The 17,695-nt window shown below is 34.4% G+C and overlaps 1 protein-coding gene across 1 annotated transcript; it reads right to left on the reverse strand.

Moving 5' to 3' along the window:
- Positions 1 to 5,004: 5,004 nt before the first annotated feature.
- Positions 5,005 to 17,380, reverse strand: LOC106171879 (poly(A)-specific ribonuclease PARN). The gene is made up of 23 exons (XM_013552418.2): positions 17,221 to 17,380; positions 16,937 to 17,014; positions 16,316 to 16,383; positions 16,047 to 16,114; positions 15,763 to 15,844; positions 15,248 to 15,308; positions 14,829 to 15,009; positions 14,492 to 14,599; positions 13,960 to 14,086; positions 13,436 to 13,492; positions 12,930 to 13,007; positions 12,002 to 12,045; positions 11,703 to 11,745; positions 11,384 to 11,459; positions 10,959 to 11,069; positions 8,530 to 8,599; positions 8,062 to 8,117; positions 7,839 to 7,925; positions 7,464 to 7,538; positions 7,011 to 7,170; positions 6,581 to 6,672; positions 6,350 to 6,391; positions 5,005 to 5,567 (listed from the first exon to the last, which is right to left on the reverse strand). The coding sequence occupies exons 1-23, from the start codon at positions 17,237 to 17,239 to the stop codon at positions 5,527 to 5,529; spliced, it is 1,824 nt and encodes a 607-aa protein (XP_013407872.2). The 5' UTR covers positions 17,240 to 17,380; the 3' UTR covers positions 5,005 to 5,526.
- Between the last annotated feature and the right edge of the window lie 315 nt (positions 17,381 to 17,695).

The following is a 17,695-nucleotide window of genomic DNA, read 5'->3' on the forward strand; positions in this document are numbered from 1 at the left end:
CAACGAAAAAGGATTTCGTGTGATGCAAGATATACTGGATGATGTCATGTAATATGATTAGAGATAACAGCGAGATTAACATTCCTCATGTCACGGTAAAGTGGGTACACCTCTGTAGATGTGACCACAAAGCCCATAGCGCCACACACGCCTGCCACACACGACTTTTGTCAGAATGTGCACACATTTATGTATAATGTTAGAAAATCAGGCCTTCCCAACTACCAGACTCGGCACCTACGGGTCCAGTATAAACCGGTTTATCAGACCACACTACCCGTTTTCAAGGTGTGTGTCAGATCGCATTACAGAGTATCAGCCACCACACCGATTTTGCCTGGTGCGCGATGTGATAGCAATGATCCTAAGCGGAGTTGGAAAGTAGTGCATCTCTTCTAGATTCATGCGCTGCTGCAATTTTCTCTGTTTATGCCAAAATCTGACAGTACCGCAATTTTTAACATAAAATTTAGGTTCGGACATAGCCAATGATGTTTTGTAAATAAGAACTTGCAAACTTATATATTAATTTAGAAAAGTAGACCTAATTTTGATAGCGGAAGCATATTCTGTCGGGGGTTAAATATTTTCATGACTACCGGGATGGACGAGATTGAGGGCAGGGGTAATCCTAGAGAGGGGTGAGAAACGTCCATTGTTCTCGTCAGCGAGGCTGTCCTTTTTCAGGGTTTGTACGCACGGACAGAAAACTTAAGTATTGTGGTAGTACTAGTAGATATCAGCCTGTAGTCTTGAACAAGCGCCTCGATGACGAGTGAACAGTTGTCAAAAACAAAAGACCCAGGTGTGGTAGTTCAACTACTGTTCATGCGTGCCGCAACGACCAAACCTAATTGCTCCTCAAGGTCACAAAACAATAACCGGTACTGACGGCTAGGCTCGTCTTAATCATATAAGTCGCGCGTTTCCACCCCCTGATTGAGGGAGTCGTCTGTTGTATTCATACGACTCCTACTTGACGAAAACGAGGCGCGATACCCGGATGACAGGTGGGCTTACAGATTTTGTGATAGGGTATGATACTCTTTTATGCGATCTGACACACACCTTGAAAACGGGTAGTGTGGTCAGATATACCGGTTTATTCTGGACCCGTAGGTGCCGAGTCTGGTAGTTGGGAAGGCCTGAAAATACAAGATTTTGGCACTTTGACGCAAATAATTTCACAGTAGTGACCCTCAGAGTGGCGTAAAAGCTACAGTATGGTAAATTTGCGACAACAACTGTTTTTAACCTTAGGCTATTCTCTACCCTTTTTCTAATAATAATGATACTATTGTTTGTTTGCAACTACCAGTAGTTGGATCGTATAGTAAGTAATAAATGCGTTACTAAAATTGAAATTAAATGAGTTTTAATTAAGGTGTTAAAACGAATTAAAATGATATTTGGTACATTGAGGATATTCAAAATACATTAAGATATCGGAGTCCTTATTAAAAACCGTAATAAAAGTCCGTTAAATCATTAATGCATTCAGTGCCCATGAATGTCTTTTAACATCTGACAGGTCTCAATTTCTCTAGAAAAATAAACGATATATGTTTGGTTTTGCTTTATTTTAATGTTGTTGTTGTTTTATTACCATTGGCCCAGAGAGTGAGAACTGCTGTCGCAGTTTTGGAACTTGTCTTGCCTTTCAATTATTCATAGCAAAGCATTGTAGTTTCGTTCACATATATTGGAAAGTTTCACATTCAGTTTGTGACAAATTTATTTATAACTACAAAGAACACAGATCCATGTTTTGCATCTTGCGGTCAACCTGCGCTGATGTGTAGCCATATTGATTCTGTATTTTCAATTTTGACACATTGTTTTCTCTCCGTCAAGAAGCAATAAAACCAATGTGCAACAATTTCCGATATCCCCACGCTATAGAGCTTTTGGATGAGCAGAGTGAGCTCAGTTCTGTCGAAAGCCTTAGTATTATCCACCAGCAGCATTCTCGCACATTGTCCATATTGTTTAGGGTCAATCTTGTTGGTCACAACATCCCAAATACACTCAACAATAAAACTCTGTAGTATCTTGGAATGAAGTGGAGTTAATGAAATGGGTCTGATGTTTGTTTCTATGTCCTTTAGTGCTGTGCATTTGGGTAATGGTGTTATATACATTGCATGCGTGTTTCAAGTGTGGCGGCAAATGTCCTTCAAATTAATTAAATACTAGAACGGCCAGATATCCTGCTAAATTATGGAGAATCCAGTAAGGAATTTTATCCGGCCCCTACGGCTTATGAACGTTGACTAATGAGTAAAGTTGTAATAGGGCTATTTCAACTCTGTTGGGCTACGGTATATTTCACAAGTATGGGATCCACTGTTTCGACGCACTTTGGTTCTAATGGTCCAAAGTCAGTTGTAACAGTTTGTAGAAATTGATTTATAAACTGGACTAAGAAACAGATCATCATTGCATTCGCTGTAATCTTAGCTGAGTAAGGAATCGCTCTGTTGTTTGTCCAGTCAACAATTCAGTGTCTTTCCAGCACTGGATCCATGTGCCATCTGGTACTTCTTTCATTTTTCCATGGCAAAAAAAAACTTCCTCTGTGTTTTTAAAGTCTGCTGATTCTATTTTTGTAATGCCTATACACGATCGTGTGATTCTCCATCCATTGTCTCTTCTTAACCAGGTCTCTAAATTGATCACTGACCATTGTTTTTTCATTGTTCTTTTTCAGAGTTTTTGATGGGTAAGTCCTCTTCATAAGGTTGTTGACAATGTTTTGAAAGCAGGCGAAATAAGATATTGAAGAGTGGTCTCCAGTCAACATTATTCAGAGCATTGGAAAACAGTTCGTCATTTTTTTTCCAAATGTTCTCTTTTTAATATAGATTTTCATGGGCTGTACGAAGCCAATGCCCACTGCTCGAGTGCATTGCACAGCATTGTGATCGGAGTTTCTAAGTGGACAAAGAATTTAAATAACTTTATGACTTTTGTTCATTTGAAGATAATAGAAATCCTTACTCTAAAATATTCTTTTATTCATTCAATCATGTTTATGAAAATATCATTATTTATTGAAGTAGCCTTTTTTACACCAAATATCAAAAATGTAAATATTCACCAATATCTCAAAATCCATTTGTCATAATTATTCGATATCGAGCATACTCTTTTTGAAAATATAACATTAACTGGTAGCTATTCACCGACCAAAAAATCGAACTGTATAGCAATGTAATAACGTAATAGTACACAAAGAAATCGAAAGTGAGTATATGTGTACATGAAAAGACTTAAGACAAAATGCACCAACGGAATGGAGGACGGAAAACGTACATGTATTACAAAAGTTCTTAGCAATTATTGTCCGTAGTAGCCAAGTTTCTATGTAGACTTACCGGTATTCCGGGGCGTACGTTCGACATCGAAATCAAACAGAAGAAATGAGGGTTAGAGAGACGCAAGTATATTTGGGATTTCGTGGGACATTCTGTGAGATAGAAATGACAATGCCCTGCGAAATCCTAAACGTGCATGTACGACACTCCTTTCACACGCAAGGACAGAGTTTTCAGCTAAGGAACCGGCTTCTGGTTAACCATCTCAGTGGAAAACGGATATCCTTTCGTCATTTCAATCTCCGTGCATGTACAGTAGCAGCAATAGGAAAATCAAGGTATGTGATTCTGTTTGCGTATAATTTAATGGTAATGAAAAATATCTTGTACCGGGTAAATGTATAGGAGCAATTAACATGGAAGGAGGTGGGGAAAGGGTGCTTGATCCAAGCCTCCCTACATATATATCGGACGTGCAAACAAACGGATCTTCCAGTGGAATGTACGCATTTTACTAAGTAAAACCAAGGAGTTATAACAGTTATAACTCCTTGGTAAAACTGATTACACAAGCAGTACCCGTATCCATTAAAGGGATAATAACTCTTCGTATGAAATCTACATTTCACAATAAAAACATTGTGAATAACTCATAGAAATATAATATATTCTGTTTTACCACAAAAAACGGCAGTTATAGCTATTATTCTGATATCTGAGCTTGTCTTTAGACCACGTGACCTCCATTGATGGCTATACTCTGTTAAAATCTCTTAAGAGATTTTAACAAAAAACCAAACTTTTTAGAAAAAAACCAGGGACTAACTTTGAATGTAAAAATGGATTCGTTAACCATTGGTAAGTATGGGAAAATTGTTGTTTACTCCAGGAAAATTCATTTTTTGGCCGAAACGAAGAGTTATTATCCCTTTAATACTGTTTTGCGAGTTCAATATGCTTTCGAATTTTTTACATAGCTTGAGCTGTACTACAAGTACAATTGTAAAATTGATATCAAACACACACATTTTCCAAAAAATTGTGACCTAGGTTTAAAACAAACGCTATCGCTTATGTTTTGTCATACAAAAAAACTTGCAGAAGAGGGTATATTATCAGCTCGAAGAGCGGCCATCTTGGAATTACGTTCGGCTAAAGATTGTGTACACAGTTCGCACAGTACGCATTTCCTTTTGTTAGATATTAGCTCTCATTTTCATTTTTAATTGTCCTTTAGAAATTTTCATCCACGTCTTACTGCCTTGTCATATGGTTCAATAAGTTCTAACTTTCTTACGAGGTCGATTATTTTACCCGCGCCTTGAATCCCTTCCTCCCGCCCCCTTCCAAGTGTATCAACGCTTCCCGACATCAACAGCACCCATACTATGTACATTTACTGTTTTTTTAATTTTACAGGGGATCTGGAATTTTCTGCCAAATTATTGCAAAAAAAAAAAAAAATGATACAGATCTGGACATTTAAACACTTTAAACTTTTATCAATACCACACCCGTGCGAGGTACTTATCTAATTAAACAAATTTACAGCTAACAAAGGGGGATCCTGGAGATAGGAAGGGGCTAGGGCAAAAAATAAAGTGTATAAAAATAATTGCTCTCCTTTTTCTTGATATCAAGGATCTCCCAATATCCTCAAAATATTAACAAAACAAATGTACACATATATATACCAAAAATAACAAAAAGCACTTTTATTTATTGAAAAATGCTATTATCTGTTTATGCATTATATTCTTCAAATAGATTATGATTATCTGAAAGAAGAATAAATTCACTTTATAAATAATTCTGGACAAAGCATACATTACTGGCACTAATTCTGACAAGTGGCTTGAGTTACATAAGATTCATCACGCAACCTATGAAACATATTAGTAATTACATATCATGAAAAAATACCTTGGGCAAAGTAACACCAGTTAGGTATAAACACAGTACATGTTGCATGTTATTCTTGAATTTTATAGCCTTAGTTGTTTACTTCTTAGAATACAACTGAGTCAAAGTTGATTCTGTAAGTTTATCAGGCAAGAAAACATTACGCAATATTTGCCTTGTCACTGGTTTATCTCCACTGAAAAATGAATACTGCATCTCAACAGTTAAGTGGCACAGAACTTGGTCAGGGATCTGGACCTTGATGAACTGACCATTTTATCCATAAGGTTACATGGTTCCTAGCATTTCACCAGTTTTCTGGCTCATCAAACAATTTCTTCTCTGAACCTGAAATGAAGGAGAAAACATGTTGCTTCTTTCAAAACAAATTTCTTTGTACACAAAATAGTAATGCTCTATCAAATAATAATATAAGCCATTATATCTGACAGCTAATATAGTAACTAAGACAAATAAAGTAACTAAACCAACAAAAAATCCCTAAAAAGAGAAAAAATTCATTTTTCTATCAATAACCCAAGGAAAAAACTTTATCCATTTATCCAAGAAGTAATAAAAAGCAACTCATGTCTTTACAAAGCTGTGGTATATCATGTTGTCTCCTACCTAGATAGGGCAATCTTTGACTTTTGACCCCGAGAATCGCGGCTGTTTACGTAATTTACTCTATTATCAGTTATATAAAACTGTCTGCCCCACACTCATATTTGGGGTTGACATATCTTGGAAAAATAAACAAACCAAACGCAGTGTGATCCTAATCCTGAACAATGCCCCACCCCCTTCCAATCCTTATCAAAATACAACAACTAAACAGAATGTGCCCTAGTTTGCTGAATAAGCATAACACAAAAGTGCATAGTATTGGGCTCCTGTTTTTTTTTTTTAACCAAATTAAACCAAGTCCACAAATGTATTGTATGTATCATTTCAAACTTAATGAATTATAATCATTATCATTATTAATCAAAAGCCTGTTGCTGATGATAAACAAAGCATATTTTCACATATACCTACAGTATCATGTTATTTATAAATATATATGTAATTTTTTAATGTTGATGTGCCCCCACTTGAGTTTATTTTTCTGATGACAGCATGTTGCTCACCACTTTTGCAGTCAGTCTTCATTCTCTTGGCCAAAGGTTCACCTAAAATTGGAATAAACATGCAATATATAAATATCATCATAAATGCATTTTGACATTCCATGACCATTACAAGCATGATTTTATGACCTAGTATTTCCACATCTTCACATATTTGAGAAATGTCAACATTCCAATTTAAGGATGAAATGCTAGTAGAATGACAGTTTCTTTCAATCAGGTCTTAATTACCTAAATCGTCCATGTTGACAGTACCATTGTTTTCTTCTTCCATCTCCTCTGGAATAGGAGTGATGCTACGGGTGGATTGGAAGGGGGATGCACTGAACAAAACATATATACACATAAAAAACACAACCTTCATTCTCAAACAATTTAATGTACACAACATTGAGTTTATGTATAGTGTGAAGTATTTTAAGAGTCAAATATTTAACAATGTTATTCTTTGAATAATTGCACTATGAACCATGAAAATCATTTGTCTGAGGACACTTCACTTTCAGATTCAGTTTATTATAATTCCAGAAAAAGCTTCTGCATCCATACCCTTGTAAACAGTAACTTTCAAGACAGTGCCCTTAAATTAAATAAAACTATGACCAAAAGCATATTTTCAATTGTGTTTTGAAAGTGTTCTTCATTCCAAGTTCACACTTACTTCACATTCAGTGGACTGGAAGACTGCCTCTTCTTCACAGGTAAGTCCAAGTCAGATGCTGGTATGTTATGCTTTCTGGATGAAGACTTCTGCATTCTCTCGATGAAATCTTTGTAAGCAACAACACTAAAGGTGTCTCCAGTGGTTATGTTCTGTAGCACTACATAAAAAAAATCCAAAGTCTAAAATTGTATTACACTATTCTATGAGATCTTGGGGCCACTAAACATTACATTTAAAATGTTGATAAGCAATTTAGACATAGAGCGTGGATTGAAAAGGTTTTCATTATGGTTTACTCCCCTTTTGCAAGTCATTCAAACAAAATATAAATGTATGGACCCAGCAAAATTTTGGCAGAACCTGCTATTCTACAAATTCAACTGACTGTTTATAACAAATCAAAACTGTGCATATATATGTAATTAATTAATTATAATGAAAAAAAACTACCTCTGTCAGCTTCATCCTTTTTGTACAGAGAAACAAAGGCAGAGTTATCATCCAGCCAACCAATGTAAACATTCCCTACATAAAGATAAAACAAAGACTATCATTAAAGGAATACCATAAACGTTCTTCTTTGGATAAACTCATCAACTTCAATACAGAAAGTTAAACATCAAGCAAGTAATAATAATCTTATATCCTCAGATTTTAATTTTTTTAAATACATGTTGAATAATCTAGTCTGTTTTACCCATGATATAAAGATCTTACTTAAAATGTGGTCTTATTTGTGCTATTTTTGTTTGGAAGTGAATGACTGTTTATTTAAACAAAACCATATTACTATCATAACAATATACAAAATTGAATGTCTCTTACCAAAGGGAGCAAAGAGCTGAGAAATGTCAGACGTCTTCCATTCTTTTGGGAATGACAAATGGAACACATGATCTCGGCTTGGCTGTACTGAAAGAGTAAAATATAAATTACTGGATGAAAAACAACAACAAAGAAATGGTCCTTTGCAAGATTTTAAATCGCACTTGGCACATAAATTTCATAGGAAGAAATGGAAGAAATTAAAGCAAGAATTCACACTTACAATCAGGTCCTGCCAGATTCATGTAAGGAATGTCTTGTACTCGGAACATGAATAACCTGAAATGAAATTGAAATATCAGTGAACAAACTGTGCCAAAATCAATCTTGTTATCATCATCATAAAGTTGCATTCTAGATTTCACCACTTTCTGCCAAGTGTCTCTGCTCGTAATCAGATTTGGAACATTTTCTATCACCTTGCTGAATTCACAATCAATACAGTTTAGTGGTATTGTCTGAGGTGGTCTCAACCTTGGCACAGTAGCAGTAGAAAACTGAACTGCAAGTGTTGTTTAAAATATGTAAAACTTAATTATTTATGGGTACCCTAACACTACACAAGGCTTCTGTTTCTGTAGGTAAAATGCGTTTATCCAATTAAGGTTACATTAAATTAATTTCATTTACACCATTACTACAGTCTTGTGCGGTGTTAAAAAAACACCACACATACAAAGATTTGTCTTACTTGTTTAGAAAGGGCTCTATTAGGGGTGATGATGGAGGTATATGCTCTTTTTTTGGTGACTGAAAAGTGCCTTTCAAAGAGAAAAAAATAGAGACTTTGAAAAATCATTGCTATGCAACATAATTTCTTTAAACATTTCATCGTTGATGGCAATTTGTCCGCAATGAAGGTCCAATCTAAAGCAACTAGTGGATCAGAGAGGCGATACCGCCTCAGAATATTGTACCACCAGCTGGAGCAAGCGCATTTGTATAGACCCCCCACATACACAAAATAAGGGACACAGCCACCAGTCTTCTGCTTGACAAGCTATAAAAATGCAATCAACAAGAATTTTCAAAATACGCAAAAAATATATATAACTTAAAATGGTACAATCAAAGTTAAGTTCATCGTAAGGTAGGTCAAAGGTCAATTTCAAGGTCACAGTAAATTGCCAGTATATGACTTCCTATTCAACTTCAATAGTAACTATGGACCTATCTCTGCCAGGTTTGGAGTTAAAAGAGAAAGAAATTAGCAGAGTTCAGTTCATGGTGAAAAGTAGGTCAAAGGTCAATTTCAAGGTCACACTTAGATTGCCAGTATATGACTTCTTATTCAAGTTCAATAGTAACTATGGACCTATCTCTGCTACTTTTGGAGATAAAAGGGAAGCAAAATTTGCAAAGTTTAGTTCATGGTGAAAAGTAGGTCAAAGGTCGATTTCAAGGTCACAGTAAGATTGCCAGTACATGACTTCCTATTCAACTTCAATAGTAACTATGGACTTATCTCTGCCAGTTTTGGAGATATAAGGGACTAAATGTTATAATTTTGGAGTTACCATAATGTGCCATAAATTTCCTACGGAAAAAATTAATTAAAATAAAGAAAAGGTCATTTTGGTCAAAATTCTTGAAATGGGAGGTGCTCTGAAGTTCCAGATGTTCAAATTTGATGTAATAATGTCATTTTCGACCACAAGTTGCCTGCTTTGCCAAGCCTTATGTTTTATTTTTCCGGAGTTCAAAATTTATTATCCATTACCGTACTGCACATTTTGCTTTAACCACCAAAATGTACTTTTTGATACAGCATAACTTTGGAGATAAAAGGGAAGCAAAATTTGCAAAGTTCAGTTCATGATGAAAAGTAGGTCAAAGGTCAATTTCAAGGTCACAGTAAGATTGCCAGTATATGACTTCCTATTCATCTTCAATAGTAACTATGGACCTATCTCTGCCAGTTTTGGAGATAAAAGGGAGGCAAAATTTGCAAAGTTCAGTTCATGGTGAAAAGTAGGTCAAAGGTCAATTTCAAGGTCACAGTAAGATTGCCAGTACATGACTTCCTATTCAACTTCAATAGTAACTATGGACTTACATGCTCTACAAAATGCAAAAAAGAATGGGTCTCTAGCATTAACGGTTCCCGAATTAGAGACAGTTTTCAGTTTCGGTATCTTATGGCCGCTACACCCGTGAAAATGCACCGATTGACCCCAAATTCACACAGATGAAAGATGACCTGAAGGGTAACATTTTCCAATAATATTATTGGTTAAGTCTGTGTGGTGTCTGAATAACAGCGCAAATAAATTTTTTTTCGTAAAAAAATTCATTTTTTTGAAAATTTTTGCCCGTTTGACCTTGAAATAAAGGTCAAAGGTCAAATCCAAGGGCATATTTGAAATCTACACATATGACTTTTGGAAAGCCGTCTGTAGAAATTTTTCCCATAATTCCTTCCGTAGGGTAGATAATTAGCATTTAATTTTGCCATTTTTGGACAAGGGTGCATTGCAATGAGTGCCACACCTAGACCCCAATACCGACAAAGCCCAAATTTTACGTGGAACGAGTTGAGATTATAGGTGACCTAAATCCAAGAGATGGGTATGGGGGCCCTTACCGTCTAGGAGGAGAAGCGGTAACGGTAACATGGCCACGGAGCCGGCGGAGCCGCAGGAGCCGGCGGAACGGACTGGACGGGACGGGACTAAAACCATGTGTACCGCCAGCGCTAACGCTGGTGGTACAATTAATCTCAGTCTGTAAAAGAGACTATTTATTAAGTTAAAAAAAGTAAAATACTGAAAAACAATTTTTATGACATTTATGACATAGCACGTAAACACACCTTTAATGCCACTTCATTTCATAAACATGAAACGTGTGAGAAACACTAATGTGTCAGACAAATATTATCACATTCACCAAGGAAGTCAAAAGTATGTAAGTTCATTATAATTCTTTGCCCTGAATTCGATGCACATGAAAATCGTCCAAATTTTGGCAAACGTAGGCTAGCATCTGTGCTATACTTCTGTATTTTTGTCTTGTAAGCTCAACCGAAATTGTTCACAGTAAATTATCAACAAATGTATCCCTATCTGACAACAATGCATGCATGGAGACTGGTGCTAATGAAAACGTGTATGTGCATACCTAGATATTTGGACATTCCAATAAAACACAGGCCTGTGATAAATGCATCATAACCAGCTTCATGGAGCTGTTCATTGTCAGTGGTATAAGCAGGAAAACCTTCTGCACTCTCTGGAATGATACAGAAACCATGCACAGGACTTTAAAGAATGCCCGATTCTGATATTTAAAACATGATTAACAAAAAAAAAAAAAATAATAAAAAAAAAATAAAAAAAATATATATATATATATATATAAATAAAATAAAATAAATAAATAAATAAATAAATAAAATAATAATAATAATAATTTCCATGTTACTGTTAAAATATTTTCCCATCTTATGTAAATTTTTTGAAGAAACCATCTTTCAGTATATATTTCCTGAGTTACGGAGTACTGTAACAGTGAAATCTTTATGTGACTATACAGCATGGACCTACCAACAACAGGTTTTTCAAATGGTTTGTTTTCCAATAATTTGCGCAGGTCTCCAAGAGTAGTGTTGATGATCCAATCCTATCATCATTAACAGAACAACAGTTATTACTATGTGATGCAATTACAATTAATTCAAGATCTTTACCACCATAAAATTAAATTGAAGTATTTTACAATTAAGCAGAAACTGTTCGGATCAGATTTTAATAATCAGTACACCGACAACCGATGAAATAATTTGCAATTTGCACAACATATATGACCAAAATTATGTTAAGAACCTCATTAAGATCAATAGTGCATATATACTGTATCACTTACTTTGAATGGATGGGTGCTAGACATGAGTTTAGTATCCAGTAACCTACAGGAGAATGCAAAAATGTCAAGTACACAGAGACGCCAAAGCTGAACAGAAACATTAGATAGCATTTGTATCTCTGTCAAGTTTATATTTTAACCAACACAATTAACAAAACATTTATGCACAGTAAATAGCCACTAGATAATTAAGCTGCTCCATTGTCTGACATACATCTATATAAATACAAACATTCTCATCACAAACTGAAACAACCACCCACATCTATCTTCACTGGATAATAGCACTAAATATTTACCTTGGAAACACACATCTTGTTAGAGATTTAAAATCTTCATAACTCTGAAAGAAAAAATCAAGTACATCTTCAAATAGATGGGACACAATATAAACACAGAATGACTAACACAGATGACAGCTGAATCAACTTATGTTATGCTTCTTAGCATAAAATAATACAGCAATAATTAATATTTGTTCAGTTACCAGTAAAATGAAAATCTATAAATGTCAGATGAGCAAACTTTATAATAAAGGTCACAAATATGGCTAACATAAAAAAGGGTAAAAATAAATATTCTACCAAAAGGGAGCCATAATATGAATTGAAAATCACCTATCATCAAATTCCTTTAGTATCTTATTTTCATGATCAAAGACCCTTTTCACATCAAATATATACTAAACTAATGGCTCACTTCAACAGATTACCACTTTATAGAGTACCTATTATGTAGGGGAATCACCTAAATTCTGACAATTAATGATCTCAATTTTACAGCAAACTTGTGTGGAATTTGTGAAATGGAGTAAAACCATCTGTAGCAAAATATACGTTAGGACGTCTCAAAATAAACCAGTCCAGTATACTACTCATTATGATAAAGACCAATTTTTTCCCATTCCATTAAAGGGATAACAACTGTTCGTATGAGATTCATATTTCATGATAAATACATTGTAAACAACTCATAGAAATATAATATATTCCATTTTACCACCACAATTGTTTTCTGTGTTTGCCCTCAGACCATAGATGGCTAAATCTCTGTAATAATCTCTTAAAGGATTATTACAAAAAGCCAAACTTTTTAGAAAAAAAAAAACAAAAGCATATGGACTACCTTTGAATGTCAGAATGGATTCATAAACCATTGATAAACAACTGTTACAATTGTTATCTCTTCAATTATACACTGGAGCACCTTGAAGTTATGCACACTCACCTCTGGTAAGGGGCAACTGAATTGATGCAGTACATGTAAAACGTCCAGCATCATATTATGACCCACAACAAGCTTGCCCTGAAACAACAAGTGCACAGATGATGACTGATTAAACAACAGATTGACTGTACATGTATGTGGAATATGTTCTTAAGGTTAGTTTTTTTTTAGCTATTAATTGCCAGTCAAGAAGTGTGACATAAACCTTGGTCACTGCATTTGCAGATTACATATGTTCTGATTCATATAATTTTGTCCAGCAAGAGTATGCCAACCAAAATATAAATTTGAAAACAAATATGAACTGGCCTTTGAACAACTACAAGTAAGAGCATTACTATTTAAAAAAATATATATATGAGAAAAATATTATTACTATATATCTTTTAAAAATTTCTTTTTTTCAGCAATAAATGCATGGCCCTTAAAGCAATTTAATAAGAATCTATTTCTAAGCATAGCTTCATCAACAGTTATTAATAAATATTGCTAAAAGTGATACTTACAGACTGAGAGATCATGCGGATTACTTTTGAAAACCCAACAGCATTCTCCAACTCCTCCTAAAATTTTCAAACATGAATAAAACACTTCTTGAAAATGGAATGTGTTGAACATCTCCACACAAATTAATGGATAAAAATGTTTTTTATATGTCTTCAGTGTTTCTTTGATAACAGTTTGTATAAAAATAATTCAGTAACTTGGCAGCTGACCAAGATGCCTGTTGCTAGTTAATGACTGTTTATTTTAATGTAATCTGTTATTCGGACAATAAAAAGGGTGCAAATGAAGGAGGAGTTACATGTACATATACCTTGCACACAAACCCTATAATTACAAGTGGCTAGCTGAAAAAAGCTTTGCAAAACAGCAACCTGATCTTTGACAATACATTACATTTACTTGGATCAATAACATCTTAATCAGTACTTTTACATAATACTGAAACCGGACTGAACGATTACTGCAAATAACATGCAATATAGAAATGCTCTGATCTCCACTAACACAGTTCAGTTTTAATTACCATTTCTGCTGCCTTCCTGCTTTCTTCTTTTTGTTTCTGGTCTTCTGCATTCTTAACTTTGGAGATGACTATATACCTTTGCCTGTTATTATTTGTTTTAGTTTCTAGGTGCAGACCTGCATGAAACCTGCAAAAAAAAAAAAATAATAATAATAAAAATAAATAAATAAATAAAAAGTTGAGATATATTGTGCAATAATAAACCCGAGTTTTATTTATATCATATTTTCTACATTTAAACTTCCACCAAAGATATCAAATTTAGTTATTTTCAGTGTGCATTTTGTCGTAACTGTTTTCTATGGAAAGTAATTATAAACTGGGCTATAAGCTACTAATATGGCAAGGACTTGCTTGCCAGAATTCTCACATCCAATATTCAACAGTTTGATATAAGAGTATTTATTTTGTATATTTCTTACTTTCTGTTAACCTTCATAAAAGTAAATAAAATCTGCTACATCCTTCTTGTATAGAAATGTGAGACATTTACTTGACTGCACAAAAATAACAAATAGTAAAAATAATTTACTTTAGCTTTAATGTCTGATACACCAATTTTCTTTGAAATGCACTGGTTGGCTTGAGTTCTAATGTTTGTGAGGTGTTTCCTTCTGCTGTCAACTCTTCAACTTGCTTACTAAAAAATTAATAATATACTTTTCAAAATTATTAATCTGAAATAAAAAAATCCAAAATTCACACTTTTTAAATATTAAATTCTCTGTTACATCACTAGTTAAGCCAATGATCGAACATTTCCTTTCCTTTTAACCCAAAAGTTACAACTTTCACCAATAAAAACTTCAAAGCCAGATTTTGAAAAAAAAAACTGTAGTAACAAACAGAAGAACAGCCTGCAACCTTACCAAATGTCCTCCACATATTGTTTATGCTCACTGGGGATCTCTATGGGACCTTTGGCTACAGCAGTGTCGGCCCCGGTGGGACTAGTGAAGGCAGGGGAAGACATCATATCGAGTTGGTTGTACTTTGATTCCAGCGCATCACGGGACTTCTGCTCTTCTGCTGGGGTCAAGTATGGAATGCCTGAGAGCAAAATTTAATAAATAAACATATTAATTAATAAATTAATAATAATAAATTAAAATAACAAATCCACAATGTTTTTTGTCCCCTATCAAAAGGACAGAATGATCTGAGACATTTCACAGCATACAGGATCCCCATGACCCCCCCCCCTCTTAATCTGCCACTGCATAGTACCAATGCTACCTGACTGAAGTTTGTACACGTGACAGTAACAGTAAATTGAAAAAAATCTTACCTTCTCTAAACAATTTGTTAAAATCAAATCCCTGAGACACCAAAAAATCAATACTGGAACTCTGGAAAGCAAAAACATAGTGTATATATATTCCAGTGAAATAGAATTTGTAGAAACATCCTACATTACATGTCTGAATGTTAATTCTGTGTTCCAGTTTAGTTCAATAGAGTTAATAACAGGCCTAATTGTTAATTCTCTTCTAAAATATGGCAAGGTGACAAAAGGGAAAAAATATTACAGAGGGTATGAATACTTTTTACTGCAAAGTGCCCTAAAATGATTGCAGAACATCATTTGACAAATTTGTCAACAAAGATTTGCAAAATACCTCTCAGGTTCTTTCACAATTGGTCTGCAAAACTATGCTTGCAAGGGAAAACTCCCAAGAAGCTTTTGGGTTATCTCGACATTATTGTTGTCCTAAACCTGTATATGTAGATAAATTACAAAAACTGAACTTAAAAACAGAAACTAAGGAATGAACCAGAACCTGATAGAACCAGTCTCCATACCTGACATGAGAAGCACACATCTGGAGCCTGTCTGCTGAATGGCTTTGGAAATAAGTAAAAATTGAATGCTCTGATGATGTGTCTGTAAAAAAATTGTTGAAATAACAATTAAATCTAGACCTATGCCCGTAAAATTTGCATAGATACGTTTGGTTGGCTAGCCACACCATTTTAACCCTTTTTGCACAGAAAAATATGTTAACTGATAACCAAATGCTATGTGAAATAATCTAATAGAAAGAAATTGACAGCATGTATAACCTCAAAAGAACTAATTGTGTTACCTCTTTGTTGTAGCTTCATATTCAAATGCACAGAGGCCAAACTGCATAAGTAGGAAATCCATAGAACCCTAAACAATTTAAAAACAAGTAAAATCCCTATACATACATAATCATTACCAACAATCTCCAGTGCCATACATAATCATTTGACAATATTTTAAATATTTTACAATATTTTAATTGATTTGATACTATATTCATTAGGGAAAAATTTTTTAAGCTTCTTCCCTGTTGTTTTGGTATGTTATTACACCTAGTCCTAGACTTACCTGTCGTAGCTTTTGGTATCTTTCATTTGGGGTGTCAAATGCATGAAGATTCACTCCTTTTTGTAGTCCTGTTCATTAAATTATAAGATTTAAAAGATTACATCTATTTGTTGCACTGCATTCATATCAACTCTCTTGGAAAATAATAAATTCAAATATATATATATATTCACTAGTCATTTTCTAAAACTATATTTTACCATTAAAATGTTATTGCACCATTACTCCATCAAAAGTAACACTGCACTAATTAAAATTTGCATTAAATAAGCTTATCTAAAAAAAGTTTCAGAGATCATAGCTATTTGTGAAGCCATACACTGCACTAGCATGCAGTTGATCTTATCTTTGACAAGCGCCAAGAATAACATGGATTGTTTGCACAGTTACTGAATAAGTTATATCTCCCCCCATTTTTAAATAAAACAAATTGGTATAAGATATGGCATCTAAATTATGAAATACCTGTTGCCAATTGCATTCACTCATCAAGAACTGGCAATGGTCAGTTACAATATATAACAGGTTAGCTATAAAATGTATATACAGTATCTCACAGTACAATTTGCAAAGACCTACATTGTATGTGTCACTTTCAGATTATAGAGCAAGCCATGTTACCTGTGAATTCTCCATCTATTGCCAGGAAGGATGCTTTGCTAATGGCACTGGAGATTGTTGGTAATGACTCTCTGAAATCTAGCAAATGTTGCTTTTAAGTTCAATCTTTCTGAATGTGCACAAATCTACAAAATTGTGTTTGAGTTTACGTTACAATGTCTGAAAATTTCCAAAAAATTAACAAGTAAAAATACCAGTGCAAGGACTGTCAATAAAAAGAACTTTGATGTCTTTGCATCTTAATCGTTATCGCCGAGGTGAAAAGAACAAAGGCAAACCCTTACTGCTTCGAGTAACTTCCATGATCAAAAGTCACAATATCTGCAGCATGTATGATCTACGATCTACATGTGTCGTACTGCTTCGGCGTGTTGAATGAAATAGAGTATAGACTAAGTTCAGAGAGACAGCGGTACTTTCAGCGACACCGAAAATTTGCCCTATCAGGCTACCTAGGATGTTGTACACTAGATGGCACTGTGCATCTTCTATTTATATTATTTTGCACACCTGAGAATGTATTCGTTGTATGATAAAAGGTATATTAATTCAATGTTTAATTCTAAGGTCGAAGGTCAATACTGAAAGGTGGCTTATAACGTTACACACAACTCCTTACTGGTGTTTTTTCACCCTGAGTTTCAATATCTACTTGAGATCCGCCTCAGCCAAGTCGACTGCTTTGAACATATACAAACGACAACATATACATATGCTTATAGATGTGAAATTTAGTTATACCATCAGTACTTTAAAAGA

The sequence above is a fragment of the Lingula anatina genome, chromosome 2 (assembly GCF_051362555.1).
Source record: "Lingula anatina isolate TDL-2025a chromosome 2, LinAna3.0, whole genome shotgun sequence".
Classification (NCBI taxonomy): Eukaryota; Metazoa; Brachiopoda; class Lingulata; order Lingulida; family Lingulidae; genus Lingula; species Lingula anatina.